Genomic DNA, 22,606 nt, shown 5'->3' on the forward strand with positions numbered 1-22,606 from the left:
AGATAAATAAAAATATAACTAATTTGTAAAAACAGAGGAAAGAGTCAGAAACCAAGAAGAAAATCATCAAAATGGTCCTTTTCAATTGGGAAAGGATGAAGACAAATAGAATACCTCCTCTAAATAGTTAAGCTGCTAATGAATGAAGGAAATAATGAATGAAATTTGATCAGCCTGCAGTATGATGGGCAAACTCAGGTGAGGCATTGCAGGAGACTCCTCTTCCAGGTGCTGTCTCCCTCTCTTTGGCAAACTAATTGGAAAGGGGAGCTCATTGACCCTTTGCTCTGTTGTTAATTCAAACATTTGCCTTCTGCTTTTAGCTTTTGCCACTCACTGTAGCTACTAATACCTGATCAGACATAGGCTATAGTGCAGGTATTCTGTAGACTATGTGATAATGCTGGTGTAAGTTGGATTTTTTTGTAGCCATTTTTGGAAATGTAGTGAGAGCTAAAGGAGTTTAGTCAATGTGGAACATGAATCAGGGATGAAAAAAAAAGGATGGTACTCTTCCAAGTTCTCTTCACAGATCAAGTTTATGCTATCAGTATGAGAAGTCACCCAGTATTTTTGCAAACCTTTACAGCAGAAGTATTCTTATTTTTTGCACATTTTGATTATCAAGTGAAACAGTTTACAGTATTGACATTTTAATTGTTATAAATAAGTTAACTGAGAAGTAATTCTACAGGCGAAAGAAAAGAAAAAAGGTAGGAGGAAAAGCGAGGAAAGGAAACAAGTTCCCTTTTCTTCCATATCAATTTCTCAGTCCATCAGATAGCATCAGGATTTGGATGCACATCTTCAGATGAGAGTCAAGTCAGCATGATCACTGTTCATGCAATATGCAGTGACATTTTGAGTACAAATACCAAGATTATTATCTTTTAATATTAAACATTATATGAGTGTTTAAAGTGGCTGTGAAGCATATTAATATTAAATATTATTGCTGACATTTGGGAAAGGTCAAATATGATGCCCTCATGCAAAACATATTAGTAGCAAGCCACAAAATTATTGCAATTATTAAAAATATTAATGTAATTCAGAAAGTCAGATTTTGGGTATACAAAGCTGAATATTTTTATCTCTTTAAAGGTTCACACACTTTCTACATTTAACTTTTGGCCAAAATTGTATTCACTTTAAAACGTTAATTTAATGTCAACATCAACCTTTCCTGTGACTTCCGTGAAGCATATATTTTTTTTTCCTAGCAAACTGCATATTTAAAAAATAAAGCCAAACAGCTGAGCATGTCATTATTTCTCTTACACTGCAGATATAATTACTCTGCTCCCTATGCATATAACAAAGGTGACTAGGTGAAGCTGAGAGGGATGTTTGTTTACCACTCTCTACAGCAGAAAGAGTTCACATTCTATAACTAATCTAATTCTTTGCCTGAATAGAGGGCTGGATCCTGTGTAGTCATCATCCTTTGTCCCCAGAGAATCAACCCCTTGTCTGTTGTCTGAAACTTGTTTTGCTTATAAACTTTATTAGCAGTAAACTCATTTTAAATTAAGGTAATAAGAGTACTGGGGAGGAAACTTCAGATACATTAGCTGCAGCTGTCTTCCTACTTTCTCCTCTTTAGCATCCTTGCTTTGTCAGTATGAATTTATCTTTATTTTCCCACCCATCCTCTTGTTATCAGTAATTGTTTATTTTCCAGTGCATAGATCCTACTCCTACATAGCTTTATATTGCAAATACTTTCAATGTTTATTCTAAGACTTCCAGATGGCTTCAAGGTCTATGTAGAAAGCAGTGTAAATTGCATGTGATAAAGGCCTTAAAGACAACTTGCATACCAAGGGGCTAAGGGAATCTTTATCCCTGATTAAGAGCATATATGTCAGTGAGATTTCTCATTATTTTGAAGCAGTATAAGCATGTTCAGAACTCTGATTCCAAGGACCATAAAGTATAATAAGAGATATGCTAATTTAGGGAGTGACCTACTACTACCTCTTAAAAGTATTATTAGCTGCTATTCCTGTTAAACATTATTTTCTTACCCCTTTAGTAGGCTGCAGGGAGCTTAATAAGCAGCTTAATCTATTGGGCAAAGTTCAGATTTGCTTTCAATGAGCATGACTGTATCTAATAGGGTCCCTTAGGGATCACTTCTTGAGCCAACACTAATTTTTTTTTCCCATCAGTTACCAGGATATAATTATTTGCTGGTAACATTTGCTTTTTGCACAAAGACTGATGGGGTAGAAAATAACACAGATGATAAGTTACTGTTACAGTGATCTCAAAGACTAGGTTAAATGGCAACAATATTATAAAACCTATTTTAATACACTCACATGCATACTATAACCAAGTATATAAGTCATTTCTGTAGGGCTGGACACATTTGGAAAGCAGTGACCCAGAAAATGACTTAAGGGTCATTGTAGATAATCATTACAACTTGACCTTTCAGTAAAAATACTTAATGGTCTATGATAACCCCTCAAGGAACAGCTTCTTGAATGAACTTTAAATTATTGAATGCTTAGTACTAATGTTACTAAAGGTATTCACCTCCTGGGGTGTATTCCTGAGTTCTTAATTCTGCACTTTCCTGAACCACAACTGATAACTTCCATGGAGTTTCAGGACAATATCTGGTGACCTGCAGGACAACATTTTCAACTTTCTCATTACTTGGCCTATGTACTGACAGATTGAGTCAATAGTTATTTCCCATATCTTGAAGGCACATACAGCCTTTGGTAAATTGACCAAGAAGGTCTGTAGGTAACAAGCAATCAAGGCCTCTGTGAAGGTCAGTGTTTATAAAGCTGCAGTGCTTACTATCTTACTTTATGGGTGTAAAACCCAGACTACACTTCACTTCTTTTTAATGTGAGGTTTTGCCTATTCCATTTCATAGTCTTTGGCTTAATTGGAGGGAGAACAGTACAATGGGGGAGATCTGCCCAATAAGAAACAAAGCTCCATGATATAATCAAGGCTTGCTTGTTTCCATGCAGCACTTCTTGCTCCATATAACTCCCTCTCTCAGTTGCCCAGGGGGCCAACCTGAAGAGAAGCATCAGAATTAGCCTGTTTTGTGGCATGGTTCAATCACTGTGTTAGGTAATCAGACAGTTAGGCTAGGGTCAGTCATTCAAAAATTGCTCCAAAAATTGTTGTGCAGTGCAGCATGAGCCACCGCTGGAGGCAAGGAGAGAAAAACAGACCTGCTGGGCCAAGTCAGCTTCCCCTCACCTGCAGCAGTTACTCCCCTCCCATTTCTGGTGCTCCTGGAGGTGGTAGGGGGTGAGTAGGAGCTTCAGCCCAGCAGCTTCTGCCCTGCATGTGGAGCTCTGGCTGCAGCCTCCAGACTGAAACCTTCTACCTGGGCTCCTTGTACCTTCCAAGGCATCCAGAATCTGGAGTCAGAGCTCCACATGCTAAGCATAAGATTTCCACCCCTCCCACCTAGAGCCATGTGGTGTGGTAGAGCCATAGCATTGGCATCTGGAAGCAAAAGGGGCAGAACAGACCCCACTCTGGTCAGCCCACAGCTGCTTGTGCAGCTACAGCCCTGGGTGCTGCACAGGGCAGGGGGGCGGGCAGTGGTGGTTGCTAGGCTTGGGGCTTGCTCCCCAACCAGCCCCACCTGGCATGACCAGAAGCTGGCTTACGGCCCCTTGATGGGGGCAGGGACAAGGCTAATTCCCCCTCCCTCTGGCATCTAGTGGAGGGGACAGGAGGGGATGCTCAGAGGTTTCAGTGGTCAGAGTGGGTAGACCTAGCTGTGGTCCCCAGGGGTGGAGGGTGGAGTAACCCCCCTCCCTTCCCCCTGTACCTCAGGGGCCATGGCAGCCCACTGCTGCAGCAGTGATGGGGGAGTCCCCAGCAGACCCAGCTTAGGTCCCTGCTGGTGGGACAGGGAGAGGGGAATTAAGCCCTTCTCTGGCTAGACTTCTGTTCCTGCCTGTCCCTGCTCTGGCTGAAGATCAGAGAGCATACTGGGATTCTGGGGGAGACCCTGGTTTAAGTTAAACCAGGAATGGGTCTGAGGCAGACACTGTATAAACTGGATTGAGCCAAATCGGTTAAGTCTGATACTATATTCACCCAGGTTTATCTCAAATCAGTTTGGGCCATTTTGAAACTGGTTTGTGTGCATTGAATGTCTATTCTGTTACAGGCTTAAACCAGTTTCTGGTCACTTAAATCAATTTATGTGTAATGTCTGTCCCTAGCCTTGTAGACAGACTTTGCTGCATGAGGAGAAGACTTTGCTGCATGAGGAGAAGACTACTGTTGGCTAGGGCTGTAACCACTCAGATACTAGGACTAAAGTATCAGAAGGTCCTTCTCCACCTTGGACCTGCTAGTCATAAGTTTCTGGCTTACTACATTTTTGTGTCTTACACATTGATACATATTGATGATAGGAATGTAGCTGCATATCTTCCCAGACCATGCACAGCTGACTGCATGTGTGACCACATGGCTAAAGAAACAGAATCATTATCTGAACACAAGTGATATTTTTTGGCTATGGGAATCTGCTGTTCAGAGGCACAGAGGGAAACAGAATTCCACCTTAAGTGTCCGATTCCATTCTACCTATTATGTGTGTAAATGTAATAAATAATAGAAGCATTGCTTGCAAGTCAAAATAAGTGATTTTGGTTAAGCATTAAAATAGTCTATTCAGGGAAGTTGAGAAATCACTATCTTTGTAAGTTTTTAAAAGCAGGTTTAACAAACAGTTGTCTAGGATGGTTTTCACAGGGATCATCTAGCCTTAGGCAAAAGGCTAAATTAGATGATTTCCAAAGGTTCCTTCCGGTCCTACTTTTCTTTGGCTCTATACATTTGTAGCCAGAAATCTCTGATTGTTTATAAATACCAACTCTCCAGGCAAAATCTAAAGAGTTACCTCTGATGAAAGTCACAGTTCCTCAGAGGAAGATGGTTATTTCCTAAACGCTGGTAGTATTCAGGAGGAGAAAAAAATCTTTCCTGACCCCTACAGAGAAGCAACAAAAGCAAAAATATGGGAATTACAAATACATGATTATATATATCTTTCATATTAAATTTATAGACTCTTAGTTTCTGATGGTGTCAATAAGCAGATGGATCAGGGTGACCCAGTTAATATTGTATATCTGGACTTCCAAATATCCTTTGACAAAGTGCAAGATGGATCTTAGAGCTCCTGTTACTTTAAGTGAAGAAACTGCAGCATCTACAGCCCAGACAACTAAACAGGGCCAGCTGTAAGAGGGAAGGCTGCAAAGAGATGCTGCTGCCTCAGCTGTAAGTGGCCCAGCAAGGTAAAGGGCACACCTGCAGCCAGTTTGGGAAAGTCACCTGACTGGAAGGGAACAGGGCTTAGGGAATTTGTGAGCCCAGGTCTAAATACAGGCAGTAGTTTGGTCTGGAGGCTGCTAAGGAAAGGGATGTAGAAGTGTGGCAAAGAAGCTATTGGCTGATATCTGGACTACCCTGGGAGTAATGCAGGTAGATTCCTGCTGACTTGCAAGGAATACAGCACAGGGTAAAGGGAAGCCTGGTGGTACAGCCAGCAGCTGGAGTTATGTTTGAACCCTGTGAAGGGTTAGTTTGTGTTACAGCCAGTGGTCTTGGGTATTGTTATAGTCCAAACCAACAGTTTGGGTTGGGATTATTGGAGTGGAGAAGGTCCTAAAGTACCCAGAGCGTACATAGCTGTTTGAGCCCTACCAGAGGCTGATCTTGAGGAGCTATCAGGTAGCAGCTGTGAAAAAGTTGAAACCTAAGCCAGAGAGCCTAGTGCTCAGAACAGGGTGGAGAACAGGGCCAAAGCAGGCTAGGTGCTTGGAAGCAGGTTTGAGGCTGGAGCCTAGAAGCTGGGTCCAATATAGGGGACTTGGGCTAAAAGTCCCAGCAAGAGAAAAGGGTTGAAGACCAAGGTCCCATCAAAAGGAAAGTGATTGAATGGCAACACTTGTGAGGCATGGAGCTGGCTAGAGGGGATGTCAGAGGTCATGGCATTAGCTATTAAGGTGATGGAACATCACCTGTTAGGAGAGGAGTGCTTGCTCTGGGACCCCTAGGCAGCCTCCCTGTTCCAAATTAAATACTTACATCAAAGTGTGGCAGACAGGGGGAAAAGTATGGGATACACAGAGAGCCACGGTAAAGCAGGAGCTGTATGGCCGTCCCTTGGGCCCAGTACTTACTACACAAGGTCTCCCTTCAAATGCTTTTAGTCATAGGATTGTACGCTTATAGGCTCAGCAGTGCTAGGCTCGCTAACACCAGGCCAAAAGGAACTTGGGGGTCATGGATGACCACAAGATGAACATGAGCCACCAATGCTATGTTGCAGCTGGTAAAGTGAACAAAACTCTGGCTTACATCCATGGATGCATCTGAAGCAAATCTCAGGATGTCATCCTCCTGCTGTACTCAACCTTGGTGAGGCCGCAATTGGAGTACTGCATCCAATTCTGGGCTCATCAATTCAAGAAGGATGTAGAGAAGCTTGAGAGGGTCTAGTGGAGAGCCACGTGCATGATCAGAAAAGCACAGGCTCAGGGGTAACCTGGTAGCAGCCTATAAATGTTTAAGGGGTGTGTACCAGGATCTGGAGGAATGCCTCTTCATCAGACCACCCCAAGGGATGACAAGATCCAATAGTCAAAACCTCCTTCAAGACTCTTTTAGGCTGGACATAAGGAAAAACTTCTTTAGTATCCAAGCCCCCAAGGTCTGGAATAGACTCCCTCCAGAGGTGGTGCAAGCACCTGCTCTGGACTCTTAAGAAACATTTGGGTGCTTATCTTGGGATCCTTTGACCCTAGCTGACCCCCTGGGGCAGGGGGATGCATTTGAAGATCCTTTGGGGTCCCTTCCATCCTCCATGTCTATGAAATCTATGAAGTATCCCTGCCCGGAGTCCCCAAGGGCCCATAATCTCTCATCCCTCGTGGCCATTCTCCGTACTCAAGGGTAATTGAAATAATAAAAAGAGAAACTAAGTGAAAACATCAGGGAGGAACTGTTCCTCCTCCCTATTCACACATCCTCCATGCAGTGCTATAGTCCATCCCTTGGCATCCTTCCCATCCCTACTTCTTGGTGTCACCCAGATGTGGAGTGAACCCTTCAGAACCCCATCCTGGGTCCCTCCCTTCTTTGGGACCCTGTCCCTGGTCCCAGTGTGGAGGCCATGTCAGCTGGAGCATACAGCCACCTCCCAAGTGTTGCTTCCCGGCTTCCCTCATGCAGCCAACTTTTATTGGGACTGGCCAGCATGTTCTGATGACATCACCACCCCATGTGAGCTCCAGCTGCATAGATAAATGGCTGGTGAACCACACACACGGTTTCTCAAGCTGCCATCATTCCCCAGATGCTGCACCTGCAGCAGGTAAGTGTGTCTCCATTACAGGGCTTTTGGGACCATGCCTCAAGGGCTGTGGGGTTTCTTTGACATGGTTTCAGCCCTGAGGAAGGAATCTCAACCCTTTTTGCCCTGCAATACATAGGTTCTTTTGAGGCCTAGAATAGAAGTATCTAGAGAATCCTGTCACCTACTGGCTTTGAAGCTGCTGGAGTGGAGTACATCTGAAAAATTTATGACTTAGATGCCTCAAACATTGGGAAGCCAGAAAATATTCAAATATCCAATAACACATATAGACACACAACTTCCAGTCACAGAAGCTGCTGTAGGCATGAAGGGAACTGGACAATCTAAATGACACAGAGCAGCCAAAAAATTAAAGTTAAGTTGTCCTCCGTGTTCATTTTAGACACTTCCATTTCTTAAAGAGGAAGATCACAACTGGAAAATAAATCTCAGACATGTATTTTTATAACTTCATCCAAATCTGCATAGTAGCTTCAAGAGAAAAAATTTTCCAATGTGTCAATGTGTGTAAATTTGTGAATTACACTTTAAGAGTAAAAGTATTATCAGCAGAGGATTATTTTAGTTCTTGCTGATTCTAGAGAGTACTTGAGTCCAGACCTCTGCTGAGTAGTTGGAGTTCCTAAGTCTTAGATAAGGGTGTTTATTTTAGTAAGTATTGTATAAGAATTGTATTTTTTTAAGTACTACGAGCTGATACTTGTTCATTTTTTTTCAAGGGAATTCAGTAATTAATATTACTGTAGGTGCTATACTGGCTAGAACCAGAAGAAAAAAAGATCATAAGCACTTGAAAATGTAAGAAAATAAGTAAATAAATTTATTCTGTGAAAATAAGAAACTGCTACCATGCAACCATATTTCTTTTGCATGCTGATGACCAGACACAGGGTAGAGTGGAGGAGGGTTGGTAAAGAATCTAAGGTGCCCTGACAGTCTCAGCATCCTTGATGCTGATGTTGTGCAGCTGTATCAGATATGGCTGAGTGGGTAAAAGGGTGGAAAGCAGGTGATACTATATAAAATATGGGGAAAAGAATTGGGAAGTGCAAAACTCTCAGGGATGTTTAAGAAATGTCATCGGTAGTTCCCCTTCAAGATGCTAAAACTTTTTCTCCCCTGCAACAGTGAATCCAGCTTGTGCATTCCCTTTTGGGCATAACAAAGCCATCTTCCTCTACATAGTCTCCCTTCTCAGCCACCAGAGGTCAATTTCAGCTACTGCTGCATCCCCCATTCTCTGCTGGACACAAGGAATTACCATTGCCCCCTCTATCCAGTCCATTACCATTACCCTTCATCATGTTTTTCCCTGCCAGATAGCTGTAATTGCTCCTACCCCTTTTTTCCAGTTCTCTCTTTTCTCTTTCCCTCTCCAGAAACCAGATGTAAAACATAGCTGCATATGTATAAAGGAGGCATTAATAATATAAATTTGCACATGTTTATATGTGGGTCCCTGGAGAGTAGAAGCAGCTGCAAAGTACAATTATAGCAGTGTGCTCTCTTTCACAGGGGCATTAGTATTTCAGCATCTAAGTAGGGATTCTGTATTTTTAAAGATGGCAGCATCACAGAAAACAAGTCTGTGGCATGATGTGCACTTGCCCTTCAGAAGTTGCAGGAAATATGGAACAGTGATGTAACTGCAGTGGGGCAGGAAACCAACACCTATAGACCAGCACCGACATCACTTTGTTCCTTCCTCAACAGTGTTTGCTCTTGGGAATGAGCCACGCATCTGCCACTCAGGGCTCAGAGATCCCTCCTTGTAGACGCAGCCTCCTACCTCTGCTTTACAGCTGGTACATTGTTAGGACTCCCGGGCCCTAGGTTTTCCTTAGACTCTCTCTACTTGGCTTGTGCTTCCAATCCTAGGCCTTTCTTTAGGCCTATTCATATTCCTCTGCCCCCTGGCCTCTCTCTAGGTTTAATCAGTCTTAGATGGGTGCCTCTCAGGATTTCATTTAATAGATTTTATAGACATTAGGGGCTGGAAGTGAGATCAAGTCCAGCACCCCTGCCATAGGCAAGAATTCAGCTGGGGGATCATGTGATCCCAGCAAGAAAAATATCCAGATTTTTTTGAAAGAGTCCAGAGTAGGTGCTTGCACCACCTCTGGGGGAATAGAGGGGAGAGAGGGGGAGGAGTCTTTTTTAAACCATGGACACACTCACTGTAAAGAATTTTTTCTTAAGTCTAGTCTAAATCAGACTTATGGCCATTAGATCTTGTTATCCCTTGGGGAACTCTGGTGAACAGCTGTTCTCCTAGGTCCTGATGTACCCCTCTTATGTAATTGTAGGCTGCCACCAAGTCCCCCCTGAGCCTTCTCTTCTCCATACTGAAGAGTCCAAGATCCCTCAGCCTCTCCTTGTATGGCATGCCCTCCAGGCCTTGGATCATATGAATGCCTCTCTTCTGGATTTTCTCAAGGTTTTCCACATCCCTCTCTCAGTGGGGAGCCCAAAACTGGATGCAGTACTCCAGCTGCGACCTCACCAAAGCAGGGTAAAGTGGGAGGATGATATTCCTGGTTTTGCTTGGTAGATGCACAGAGTTCGGTGTGCTTTGCCAGCTACAGCATCACATTGGTGACTCATATACTTCTTGTGGTCAATCAGGACCCCCAAGTCTCTTTTGGTTGTGGTGCTAGTGAGTGTAGCACTGCCAACCTTGTAAGTATGTTGAGGGTTCTTCCTACCAAGGTGCAGCATCTTACACTTCTCTACATCAAAGGATATGCCCTTTCCCAGGCCTCCCCTTGCCATCTCTCTTTCTGTTATATCTATCCCAACCAGGGTGTGATCTCCCAGCCTGATTCATTCCTCTTAAAAGGACTTCTCTCTTTTACCTTTCATTTTTCCAGAGTGGGTAAGGGGTACAAAGGGACAATTACAGGCAAAAGTGTCTGAAAAAGCATCAGGAGGATAATTTTTACTGTTTTGGTGTCTCAGGCCTATGCTCTTCTTGCATATTCAAGATCCTTACAAAAATAAAATTTATTTTGTTTTACTTATAAATTAAAGCATTTATCATTGTCAGTCTGATTAGGAAGCCTTAAATGCAACTGTAAAATTGCAAACATTGTATCTGGAGTGGAGTGAACATTTGAGTTTCAAAGTATAGCTTGGTGTGATACAAAAAGTTAAACAAACAAAAGTAATAGTTTATAGTTTTTGCTTTAACAGGATCATCTGCATCCAAGGACCAGTTATACTACTGTCCTCAAACAGAGAAGCAGAAGGAAGAGGAGATGAGGGAATATTATGATGGGAAGCAAAAGGAAATAGTCAGAAAGTGCAATCTGCCTTTGGAGCTTCCAGAGGAGATATTTGAACAGAAATAGATGTCCTGGGCTACAGCTAAAGGGATTCAGGAGAGGGAAAAGTGAGAGGTTGTTCGATTCAGGGTTCATAATATGATTCTAAACATGATGCAAGACTTTAGGGACAATACGAAGGGAGCTGGCAGCAACAGCTTTCTGTGATTTAAGGGCACAAAGGCTATGGACAAATGTAACTTTTAAATCACATTAAATGGTGATGGACAGCTACTGATTGGGAGCATGCACCAGCATTTAAGACATAATGACTGTCTGCATTCTATTCTAATTTAAGAAGTTAGTTAAATTGATGTAACTTTATTCTAAATGAAATAGTAAAGTTCCAATTGTTTTGCTATAGGGACATTCAGAGATAATAGTTGGATCTTAACAGCTTATATCTTTTTGATGTTGTTTTTAAAAATTTAATTAAGTATCAGTACACTTGATATTAAATCAACCCGTCTGTATTCTAAAAGCAACCAGTGACTTCTGGGTGTGGGTGATTAGCAAGTATATGAACATATGGTCATGTTTACAGTCATCGCTTCTCATACAAAAATGGCCGAGTGATGATGGATACCTGACCATGTGAACTTACAGAATGAGTGAAATGGCTCTGTCTCCTGTGTTTTTCACACCTGTTTAAAGACAGATGTATTGCTACTCTCATCAACCATTTAAATTGCAGGTTTGCTAGTACTGTTCTATGTTGCACTTCTAAATGCTAAGGCAGCGGTGCTGTTGGTTCTTACTTTGAATACATTTTTCTTTTTTCAGTCCCTTTGTTTCTGTGAGTGCTTTGACTGTTCTAGAGGGAAGGGTACTTAACATCACAGTTTTAGTTCAGCATTATGACAAATGCATATTCTCAAAGTGTGCTTCTATACAGAAACGGTGATACAGAGCACCCAGCTGCTGCTGTTATTTTAAGCTTGGCAAAGGGAGTAGAAGCTAAGTGGGTGGAGGGGAAACAACAAAACACATATGCCTGTTTTTCAGACAAAGAGGTACTAGTACCAGTACACAGAATAGGAAAAACCCCACTTAGAATATTGTACACAGATCTGGTTTCCAGATAAACTTAAATGGAATTAGATACAAAAATCGTAAGTAAATGGAGACCTTTTCTTCTAAAAGAAGATTAAAGGATCTTGTCTTGTTTAACTTACCAATAAGGAAACAAAAAAAGGATGCGATTAGTTTTTACAAATATATTTGTGGGGTGCTTATTAGAGAAGGAGCAGAGCTTTCTAGGCTGAAAAACAGCAACAGCACAAGCTTAAATGCCTACATGCTGGCTATGAACATATGAAGACTTAGAACTATCAGAGGCATGAAGTTTCAGAATGGTCTTATTAGCCAAGAAGTGAAAGCAAGGAAACTGAATCATTTTAAAATTCAGCTTGATACATTTTTGAAGGCATGGTACAACAGGAATGGGGAGTTCATAAGATTTGCTATTTTACTGGCTCAGACATTAGGTCTATATTGCCCAATATCCCATGCCGCACAGTGGCAGAATGGATATGCTGATCAGGAGAGCGAGAGGGGTATAGACAGGGTTTTCCCAGTTTGTCTCTCACTTGTGGCCTCTGGTATTTGGGATCTAAAAAGTTTTGATTGAGTGGCTGTAGTCCCAACTCCCATGCTCAATAGCTACCGATGCCCCTTTCCTACAAGAACTGGCCAAACTCGAAAAGGGATTGGAGAAAATTGGCAGCTTCTACAACATCCAATGGCAACGAAAACAACAAAACACTAAACACACATGCCTGTGGTTTTTAACTTGAATTTTCTGCTGAGCAAAAAAGATTTTTCTTTTGTTTGTTTTAAACTTACTACCTACTAGTTTTATTTTATGGCCCTTAATTCTTGTATTGAGGGAGTAAATAATAAATCCTTGTTTACTTTCTCTTTACCATTTATTATATTGTAAGGCTTTATCATTCCTATCCCCTGGCAAGTGTCTATTTTCTAAACAGAGTATACCTAGTCTCTCTTCATATGGGAACCCCTCCATAGCACTAAACGTCCTTGTTGCCTTTCTCTAGTTCTCCTATTTTTTGTGGGGGGGGGGAGGACCAAAACTAGACACAATTTGCAGTGTGTGGACACACCATAGATTTGGAGAGAGCCATAAGGTTACTTTCTGTTTTGCCAAAATTCCCTCTTCAATAATTTCTAACATTTAGTTTATCATTTTGACAGTTGCCGGTCAATAAATTGATGCCTTTAGTGAACAGTCCAGAGATCATGTAGTTTGGGTTCTTTTTGCCCATGTGCATCACTTTACACTTCTGTACATTGAATTTCATCTGCTATTTAGTTGCCTACTCAGTAGTGCAAGGTCCTTCTTTAGCTCTGTAGCAACCCCCCCACCCCAGTTTTTTCTTTTTCTATTTATTTTAAAATGCATTTCCTTCCTCAACCATTTCTGACTTTTTCTCTCCCTCTCTATTCCCTATAGATAAGTATAAGTGAGCTCAAACTTAGGATAAGCTTTAAACATTTTTATTTTGGCAGCAAGTTTTTGAATATCCACTGTTTTATATTGTATAATTATTAGGTTTGTATTAATTTTACTGTTGTATATTGTATTATTATCATTGTTGTATTGATTTGAGTTGTTTCATATGGATATTGTATGGTTTAGGCCTGTGTTTGTAAGTGAACCAAAGTCATGTCAAGTTTCCATTTTATATCTCAAGTCTCCATCTTGTGTCCTCTGCCCGGGTATCCCATGTTGCAACAATATGATTCATTGTACCCTTCCCATGTAAATTGGTTCCCCGATGAATGAGAATGATTGGGAATGATTGAAATACAATGGTAGCAGGCCTCTGCTGAATCGTCTGTGATGACTGGGCCATCACCTCACATTGATTCATTCAGGAACCATGGACCTCACCTAGGAACAGATACAGGAACCCAGCATTTGAAAGACAAAAGACCCTGCAGAACCAGGAACTCTACCATTGTACCCCACCAATACAGACACCCAAAACTGCACATCCCCGTGTGGAGCACACGTGCTCAGTACTCTAGGGGCTGACCCTTGCCTGGGCATGCCTCCTGTCATGAGGGTCACACAAGGTCTGCCCCTATAAAAAGTGGCAGTGAAGACAGATCCAGTGGGAACGCCATTTCCATCTGGACCAGACCAGCTTCCCATCACCTGTGAACCCCAGATGCCCTGCCGGCAACCCCCTCTGGACAACACCGAGCTAAAGGAGACCCCGACTGGCCATCAAGGATCAACTTCCAGCTTGGGATAGGAAGATATTACCTGCACACCTCCACTTACAATTTGGACTCTCTCTCTCTGTCTCTCTCTCCTCCTGGACTTCAGTGGACTTCAGCCCCTGCACCAAGCCTCTTTAACCCCTGCTGCCATTGTGTATGCATACGTGTGTGGATGCAAGGGAACCAATTTGACATTGTGTCACCATCTCCCCTGTTCAATAAAAATACTGTCATTTGCAACCCTGAGTTTCATAGATTTCATAGACATCAAGGCTGGAATGGACCTCGGGAGATCATCGAGTCCAGCCCCCTGCCCAAAGGGCAGGAAGTCAGCTGGGGTCATAGGATCCCAGCAAGATAAGCATCCAATTTACTCTTCAAGGTGCCAAAATAAAAATGTTTAAAGCTTATCCTAAGTTTGAGCTCACTTATACTTATCTATAGGGAATAGAGAGGGAGAGAAAAAGTCAGAAATGGGGGAATGTTTGTACTGGTGGTCACCCCTGATAAACTTATAGGTGGCCATCAGATCACCTCTGAGCCTGCGCTTTTTCCAGGCTAAAGGGTCCCATGTTGGGTCATGTTTTACTGAATCCCAGTCCCTTCCCTATCTTAAATTCCAGCCTCATTCTCTCTCTCTCTCTCTCTCAGCCCCAGTCCCCACCCTCTCTGCTAGTTTCCTGATCTCTTCTCGATTCCATCTCCTCTTTTCTGCCACCTCGCAGCCTCCCCTACTCCTACTGCCTTTTTCCCTGTAACTTTCTGCTGCCTTTCTCTGCTTTCCTGCTGCCCTGCCACCTGCTGCTTTTCCTGTGATTTTCTGCTGTCCGTCTCTCTGTTTTCAGGCTTCCCCTGCACCTTCTGTAATCCTCCCCTGGCCTCCCTCCTGCAGCTTCCCAACTCCTATTAGCTGTCCTAAAGTTTTCTCCAGTTTCCAGCACCTACTGCCACTCTGCGCAACTTCTCTAGCTGCCCCAGGAGACATCCTCTAGGTCCCCACACCCAGAGCACCTTTTTAACACCCACACTCTCCCTTAGTCCCATTTTCCCTCTCCCCATCTACCTTTTCTACCTTCCCATAGCTCTGGCTCCAGTCCCAGCCTCTGTGTCAGCATGCTCACCTGTTCTGTAGGCTTTGGGCATTGTCTTTTAATCAATTAAGATCAATTAACCTAAAGTTACCTACCCCCCCAAGCCTCAGTTCTTCAGCCTGGGCCCCTCTAGTCTACCCCCCTCTAGTCTACCATTTCTAATCCTGGTCCCGGTGACTTTAATTTCCAGCAACTTTCACTCTCTACACTTTTACTTTCTTACCTTAACCTTTCTTACCTTAACCTTTCTTACCTTAACCTTTCTTATCTTAACCAAATACACCAAGCACATACATACACATCACAACACCCAACTTAGGAACTCACCTGTGTGTATGTGTAGGTGGGTAGTATGTGTGTAAATTAGTGAATACACATATATACATATACAGATATCATTGTGTGTGAATTAGTAATCCACATATGTGTATTAGATGTGCAGGTATTGGTAACTGGTAAATGATTCTGTCTAAATTTGGTGTGTGTAGTGTGTATGGGCTTAAACTGGTGATAGGTGTGCATGAACCTAGACTAATTATTGTGTATGTGTGCTTAATTGATTTTTATGTGTGCATGTGCAATTGTACACCACACTGTCCTGTCTAATAGTGCAATATTGAGATCCTGAGCATTGGCTTGACCCCTCATGGCAATAATTCCTTATTACCTGCCCTGATCTTTATCACTTTGAATAATTTTGTGTTATCTGGAAATTTGGCCAACTCACTCCTCACCCACTTTTCCAAATAATTTTTGAATATGTTAAACAGCACCAGTCCCAACATAGATCTTTCACTTACTTCTTTCCATCCTGAAAACTGACCACTTAGTCACTTTTTTCTCCCTTTCCTTCAGTCAATTTCCAAACCGTTAGTGGACCTTCCCTACAATCCTATGACTAAAAGCCTCAGCCAGTTTCCTGGTGAATTCCTGGTCAAAAGGCTATTAGGCTGCCCAGGGCCCAGAAGGCCCAAGCAGCAATCAAGGCCACCAAGCGCAGCTCAGGCATCCTAGGCCAAGCCCAGAAGGAAGGGACCTCTGTGAAGTAAGCAGCCTGTAGTGAGACACTGTGAACATATTGCTACACTTGAAGCCCATATCAAGGCATTCTGTAGGCCTGGCACACAGTGTGCTCTGGCAGGCTAACATCCAAATGAATCCAACTGGTTGGCATATGGAAGGGGTGTAGAGGAGGTGGATCCCCAGGAACATCCATTGACAACACCTAGCAAATTCAGCTTTGAGGGAACCTCCCACTCTCAGACATCTAGATGTGGCGGGCAAGTATTAGGGACTTCCCTGGGGAGGTGACACACTATCAATGAAGGTGCCCGAGGGAAAACAGAGACAGGATAGGACTAACTGATCCCAGGTCACTCAGGAATGGCTGCACAAAGCCCAATGGGTATACTATGCATCTAGAGTTTAGCTACTGTGATCTAGACCTAGCAACTTTAACTTTTTCTGGAGGTCTGCTATGACCTAAATCAGTAGTGTTGTAACTTACTTGTTGCCTAATGCCAACTAGTGAGAGAGCAGATCATGTCCACCTGTTGCCCAATACTGTAGTGTTTAGAGTAATCACCCAGGGAGTGGATGACCTATGTTTTGGGTCCTCCTTACCTTAAGGAAATTTTTTAAAAAATGCAGCTTTTACTTCTCAGGAGAATGCCTTAACAATAAAGCTACAGACTAGACTTAGTGGGAGCTGTTTCTGTCCTACTATTTTAAGATAGTAACTATATAATGTAAAATCTGTATGCTGGCATCAAGGTCAAAACCCATGACTCCATACTCTGAGAGTAATATTCTATTCCCTGGGTCATAGTTCTACTTCCTCTTGCTTATCTGTTCCTCATTCTTTCCCGGTGAATTTAACACTCCTGGCAAAAGGCAAGCACCCCTAGCTATACTGAAGAACAAACAGGGGATGCTTGCTTTATACTGAATTGTTATCAATGTTGCTATCAATTAGATAATTTCTTGCTGCTCTTGATCTCAAGACAGCAGAGGTGTCTCATATGATATTTGGAAATCTTTTGAAGCAATTTTTATAAAGTTGTTTAGTAAAAAAGCTAGTTTTCATAAGGGGAAAAAAAGGAACTTTTTTTTTACTTACTTTCTTTCTGGGCCAAGATAAAAGGCAAACGTGTATATTCTCACTTCCCTGGACAGGAAAAGAAAACCTTCAACAGTCTAATTTAATTTAAATAATCTAATTCACCTTAGTTTAGACAACAGGACTTTAGGGCAGTATAAATATGAGGGGAAAAGTGAAATTCAGAAATATTATAAATCTGTAGCTATATGAATACTACAGTAAATAACTTCAAATTGGTCCTGTAACTGGATGGCAGAGAATAATGAAATGTTATCTTGCCTAACATGCTTTGGATATGTAGAAAGTGTCTTGTAGAAAGTATCTTTATATATGGAAAAATCTAAATATTGGCAAGTTCATGTTTGTGTGCTAAAATAATGCCTTGTAATTACAATGAAAGAGATTTGTCTTTCTTAATTAGCCAGCTCACTACAGGGGCAATGCATCTGAGTGTTAAGTTGCAATACATTTTGCACATTGTTAGAACCATATTTTACAAACTTATGCTTTTTCTCTTCTTGTTTTTTTTTTACTCTGAAAAAACTGTGTAATTCTGCCTTCTTTGCATGCATTTATATTAAAACTCTGCATTTTCTTTGAATTATATCCTTTATCTGAAGCAAGCATGGAAATTTGACTGTGCCCATGCTTAATATAATTAAAACCAATGGACAAAAATCAATTGGTTATATGGCTTACATTGAGTTACAAAATATTTTGCATGCATATTAATCTTAGTTAGTTCATCTAAAAAATTCTCATTATTACATTTTTCAAATGAGGTTAAGTCCATCCTCACAAGCTATAAAAGGGAAGCATTCTGATTTTAGGTATAGAAATCACATGCTTGTTTATGACAGGAATTGGAAACAAGCAACATGAGCATTAGTCTCATATAACAATCAGAATTGCAAGTGATCATAATGGAGGCAGCTTTAGTAACCTACTGATGGCAGTAAAAGACAATCGGAGTTCTTCAATGACTCAGAAGTTTTAGCAGTTTCCCAGATTCACAGAAGCTTAGGGCTGGAAGGAACCTCATGTGATCACTCTGGCCGCTCTGGGCCAGAAAGACTGCTGGGGTCAAATAACCCCAGCAAGGTGTCCATCTGATCCCCTTTTGAGGATCTCCAGGGTTAATACCTGCACCACCTATGCTGGGAGTCTATTCCAGAGTCTGGTCACACAAACAGTAAGAGAGTTTTTCCTTATATCTGGTCTGAAACCTTTTTCTAGAAGTTTATGTTCATTGCTCCTGGTTTTACCTGGGTGTGTTTTGGTGATTAGCTGTTCACCTAGCCCCTGATGTTCTCCCCTGATATATTTGTAAGCTGCCACCAAATCCCCCTGAAGTCTTCTCTTTCCTAGGATGAACAGTCCCATGTGTGTCAGCCATTCCTTATATGGCTTGCTCTTCAGGCCTCTAACCATACAAGTGGCTCTCCTCTGGCTCAAGCTTCTCAAACTTCTCCATATTCTTCTTGAACTGCGGTGCCCACAACTGGACACAATACTCCAGCTGCAGCCTCACCACTTCTGAGTACAGCAGGAGAATAACTTCCTTAATTTTGCTTGAAATGCATTTTGGTTGATGCATGCAAGTGTTTTTTTTTGGTTTTTGTTTTGCTCTGCTAACTGTAACATCACACTGGTGGCTCATATTAATTTTATGTTCAATTATGACCCTCGGATCCCTTTTGGACATGGTGGTAGCTAGTGTAGCACCACCACAACTGTAAGTTTGTCACAGATTTTTCCTCCCTAGATGGCACACGTTACACTACTCAGTCTTGAACAGCATCTGGTTCTGGTCCACCCATCTGACTAATATGTTTAGGTCCACCTGCATCATCAGCCTACCCTCATGCATGGCCACACTTCCCTAGACCTTAGTGTGATTGATGAACTTTGCCAGTGTGCTTTTGATCCCCACATCCAGATCACTAATGAAAATGTTGAAAAGCACTTGCCCAAGTACCGAATCCTGGGGGACCCCACTGGCTATCTTCCACCAGGTTGACACAGATCCATTTATTCCATTAATCTTAGCTCAGACATCTAGCTAGCATTGTAATTCAAAGAAATAACATACTTCTTACATTTGTACATTTGTATTGAGCTCCAAGACTTTCCCTAGCATGGCAGACCTATCAATTTTAAGTTTGAGGCTGAAGAATCACTTTGCCTTTCTGATTATGTTAGTATAACCCTGTGTATCTCTATAGCATATGGTGTTATATATAATTGTGGGTGAAGCATGGTTTATTCATTTAGTGAGTACTTCCTGCAGTGGTGCATGCAATGATTGTCAGTACATAAGCCCCAAACAACTAGAGCATCCTGAAAGCCTGGAGAATCCATCAGCAGAACAGACTAATGGTATCAATGCAACATTACACAGAACATGTTACTGGCCATGGATGATATTACAAATGTTGAACTGAAACATCATCCAGAAGCAGCGATGAAAATAGAATCCCACATCAATGATAAGCTCAACATTAAAAGCAAACAAACCAAAAAATCCCATCCCCACCCCCACCTCCGCTATTGTCAACATTTTCCTGGGTTAATCTGGGGTCACATATTTAAAATGCTAAGTCATTGTAATGTTTATGCTCTTCAACTATGAAATGATGTAATTATTTGATATGGGCATTTGTTTTACAAAATCTGATACTAATGATGACAGAATATTTGTACAGAAAGCTAAGAAGTTTAAAATCAGAAATAACAAAATATCCATGTAGTAGCCATACCATTCTGGAGCACTTGCTTCTGGAGAAAACTGATATTGCAACCTTCGCATCTCAGTCCCTTTTGCAGAGCTCATGACTGACCCTCCAGCCATCCACACTCATCTTCTCAAATTTATAGGTTAGCAAATTTGTAATAACTCATCTCTTCCCAAATATCACTTCATAGTTTTATCTGCATATTTAGTAACTTCTCCATTAAAGTTTCTAAATCGAGCCCAGACACCTTGTATGAAGCAGTTCCAGACTTTCCCCTTAATACTTCACTGATTCTTACTTCACATTTACTTAAAGGTACTCTCTGTTGCCTGTCTTGCAATCCTCTTTCCCAGTCATCCTGTAGCAAAACCCCCAGGTTTTTTTTTTTTTAATTTTAAAATGCATTCCCTTCCTTCCCCAACTATTTCTGACTTTTTCTCTCCCTCTGTATTCCCTGTAGATAGGTATGAGTAAGTTAAGATACAAGATAAGCTTTAGCATTTTGTAGCAAGTTTTTTTCTCTCTCTCCTTCTTTGATCTACTGTTTTATATTGTATAATTACTATGTTTATATTGATTTTTACTGTGTGATTTACTTTTTTTCTGATTTTTACTGTTTTTTTTAAATTGATACTATATGATTTAGCATAAGTAATGTCAAGTTACGTAAAGTTTCAATTTTGAATGTCCAGCCTCCATCTTGTGTCCTCTGACAGGGTGTAACCTATGACTCATGTCTAACCAGACTCATATAAATTGGTTTCCAAATGAATGGGGATGAATGAGGGTGCTTGAGATACAATGGTAGGAGGCATGTACTGAATAATCAGCTCAACAACTGGACCATTGACTCACCCAGGAACCATGAACCCCCGCATATGAAAGACAAAGACCCTACAGAAATTAGCCAACCCACTATTGCAACACAGACAACTGAACTGCACGTCCTTGCCTGGAGTGGACATGCTCAGTATACCAGGCTTCAACCTTGCCTTGCCCTGCCACTAGGGCATAGAAGGTCTGCCCCTATAAAAAGGGGTAGTGAAGACAGACCCACTGGGACACTCTCACCATCTGGACCAGCACCATCCCACACCACCCATCCACTCATTGGCCCTGCCAGTGACCCACTCTGGACAACACCTTGCTGGAGAAGACCCTGACTGGCCATCAAGGATCACCTCGCAGCCCAGGATAGGTAGCTATCACCCACCTTCCATCCCCAAGCAAAGGACCTGGACTCTGTCCCTACACACCTTGACTTCAATCCCTCCATTAAGCCTTTTTCTATCCTGCTACCATTGTGTGGGTGTGTATGTGAGTGCTTGTGTGTGTGCGGGAACCAATAACTTTGTGCGGCTGTGTAGTGTGTTGTCTGTTTAATAAACCTGTTAATTTGAAACTCCGAGTTGGGTTTTTGTCTTATTGACCTCCCAGCCCTGATCCTTGATCTCCTAGCTTTCTGCCTCTCAGTTTCCAGACCCATCTCCAAGCTTTCTGCCTCTCTGTTTCCTCGCTGTCTCCTCCTTGCCACTGGGCTTTTTTTCCTTGCTTCCACCCCAGGGTACCAGGTGACCTCAAGTAATCCTGGGGAACATTAACCCTAAGTAAACCCAAGTCTCAGTAACCTCGAGTAACTCTGGGGCCACTTGACCTTAAGTAACCCCAGCTTCCCCTCCTGTCTACTGGATCTAATCCTGGCAATTGGCACTCTCACTGTCTTATTTTTCCCTCTCTCATCTTATCCTCCCATCTGTCTCCCTCCTTGCTCTCCTTCTGGAAATCTTTCACACTTGATTACCCTAGGTACCCCAAGCACACACATAGACACCATACCACCCAGGTTAAGAACTCACCTGCATGTATGTGTAGGTGGGTGTTGTGTGTGTGAACTGGCAAATGTATATATCATTGTGTGCGTGATATATGAGTTAGTGATCCGTGTATGTGGTATTGAGTGTGTGGATATTGACAACTAATTTTTGGTGTGTATAGTGTGTGTGTGTACTTGAATTGGTGATAGGTGTGTATGTGCATAGACTGGTAATGTTGGATGTGTATGTGTCTGAGTTGGTAGTGTGTGTGTATGTGCATAATTGATTTTTGTGTGTATATATGTGTAATTGTGTCTCATCCTCCCAATTTTGAGATCCTGAGAGTTGGCCTGGCTCCACAGGACAACAATATTGCACCATTTACCTGAAGCCTATCAACCGTTGGATATTTTTCTCAATGGCCCAGCTGCCCAATCTTCAAGTTTTCTCTATAGATAGACTCCATTTGCAACCACTTCTCCAGCTTCATCACTCATTCTTGAGTACTATCCAATGCAACAAACCTGATCTAGGGTCTCTTACTGGCCAAGGTTTGCAGATAATTCTTAGTTTATAGATCTCCCATTCCTTATGGTTATACGTGACAGGCTCAAAGGATCCATCCTTGACGTCTGATGTAAATGGGAAGGCTGACTCCAGAGGTGGTGGTATCTTTTTCTTCATCTAGCCCTCAAGGCTTCTTTTTCTCCAAACTTCAATCCTTGAGGCTCTCTTGCTTCAAACTCTAAATTCCCCTTTTAAGACAACTCTAGTTTTCTTATGAGCTACAATCATAGCCTCCAGCTATCCCCATAGCCTTGCCCATACCTTGCAGATATCTCTCAGTTGCCATTTTGCAGGGACCTCCTCGCCCCATACCAGCACTGGGCCACTTCAGTCCCA

General features: G+C 42.1%; 1 protein-coding gene across 1 annotated transcript in view; it reads right to left on the reverse strand.

Moving 5' to 3' along the window:
- The window catches only part of LOC149870177 (uncharacterized), a 100,148-nt gene extending 77,761 nt beyond the window's left edge, over positions 1-22,387 (reverse strand). Inside the window, exon 1 of the mRNA XM_090034498.1 lies at positions 22,247-22,387. Within this exon, the coding sequence (XP_089890624.1) occupies positions 22,247-22,387 (141 nt within the window). The remainder of the gene's footprint in view (positions 1-22,246) is intronic.
- Between the last annotated feature and the right edge of the window lie 219 nt (positions 22,388-22,606).

Source organism: Crocodylus siamensis, chromosome 2 (genome assembly GCF_052110815.1).
Source record: "Crocodylus siamensis isolate JL-2025a chromosome 2, ASM5211081v1, whole genome shotgun sequence".
Taxonomy (NCBI): domain Eukaryota; kingdom Metazoa; phylum Chordata; order Crocodylia; family Crocodylidae; genus Crocodylus; species Crocodylus siamensis.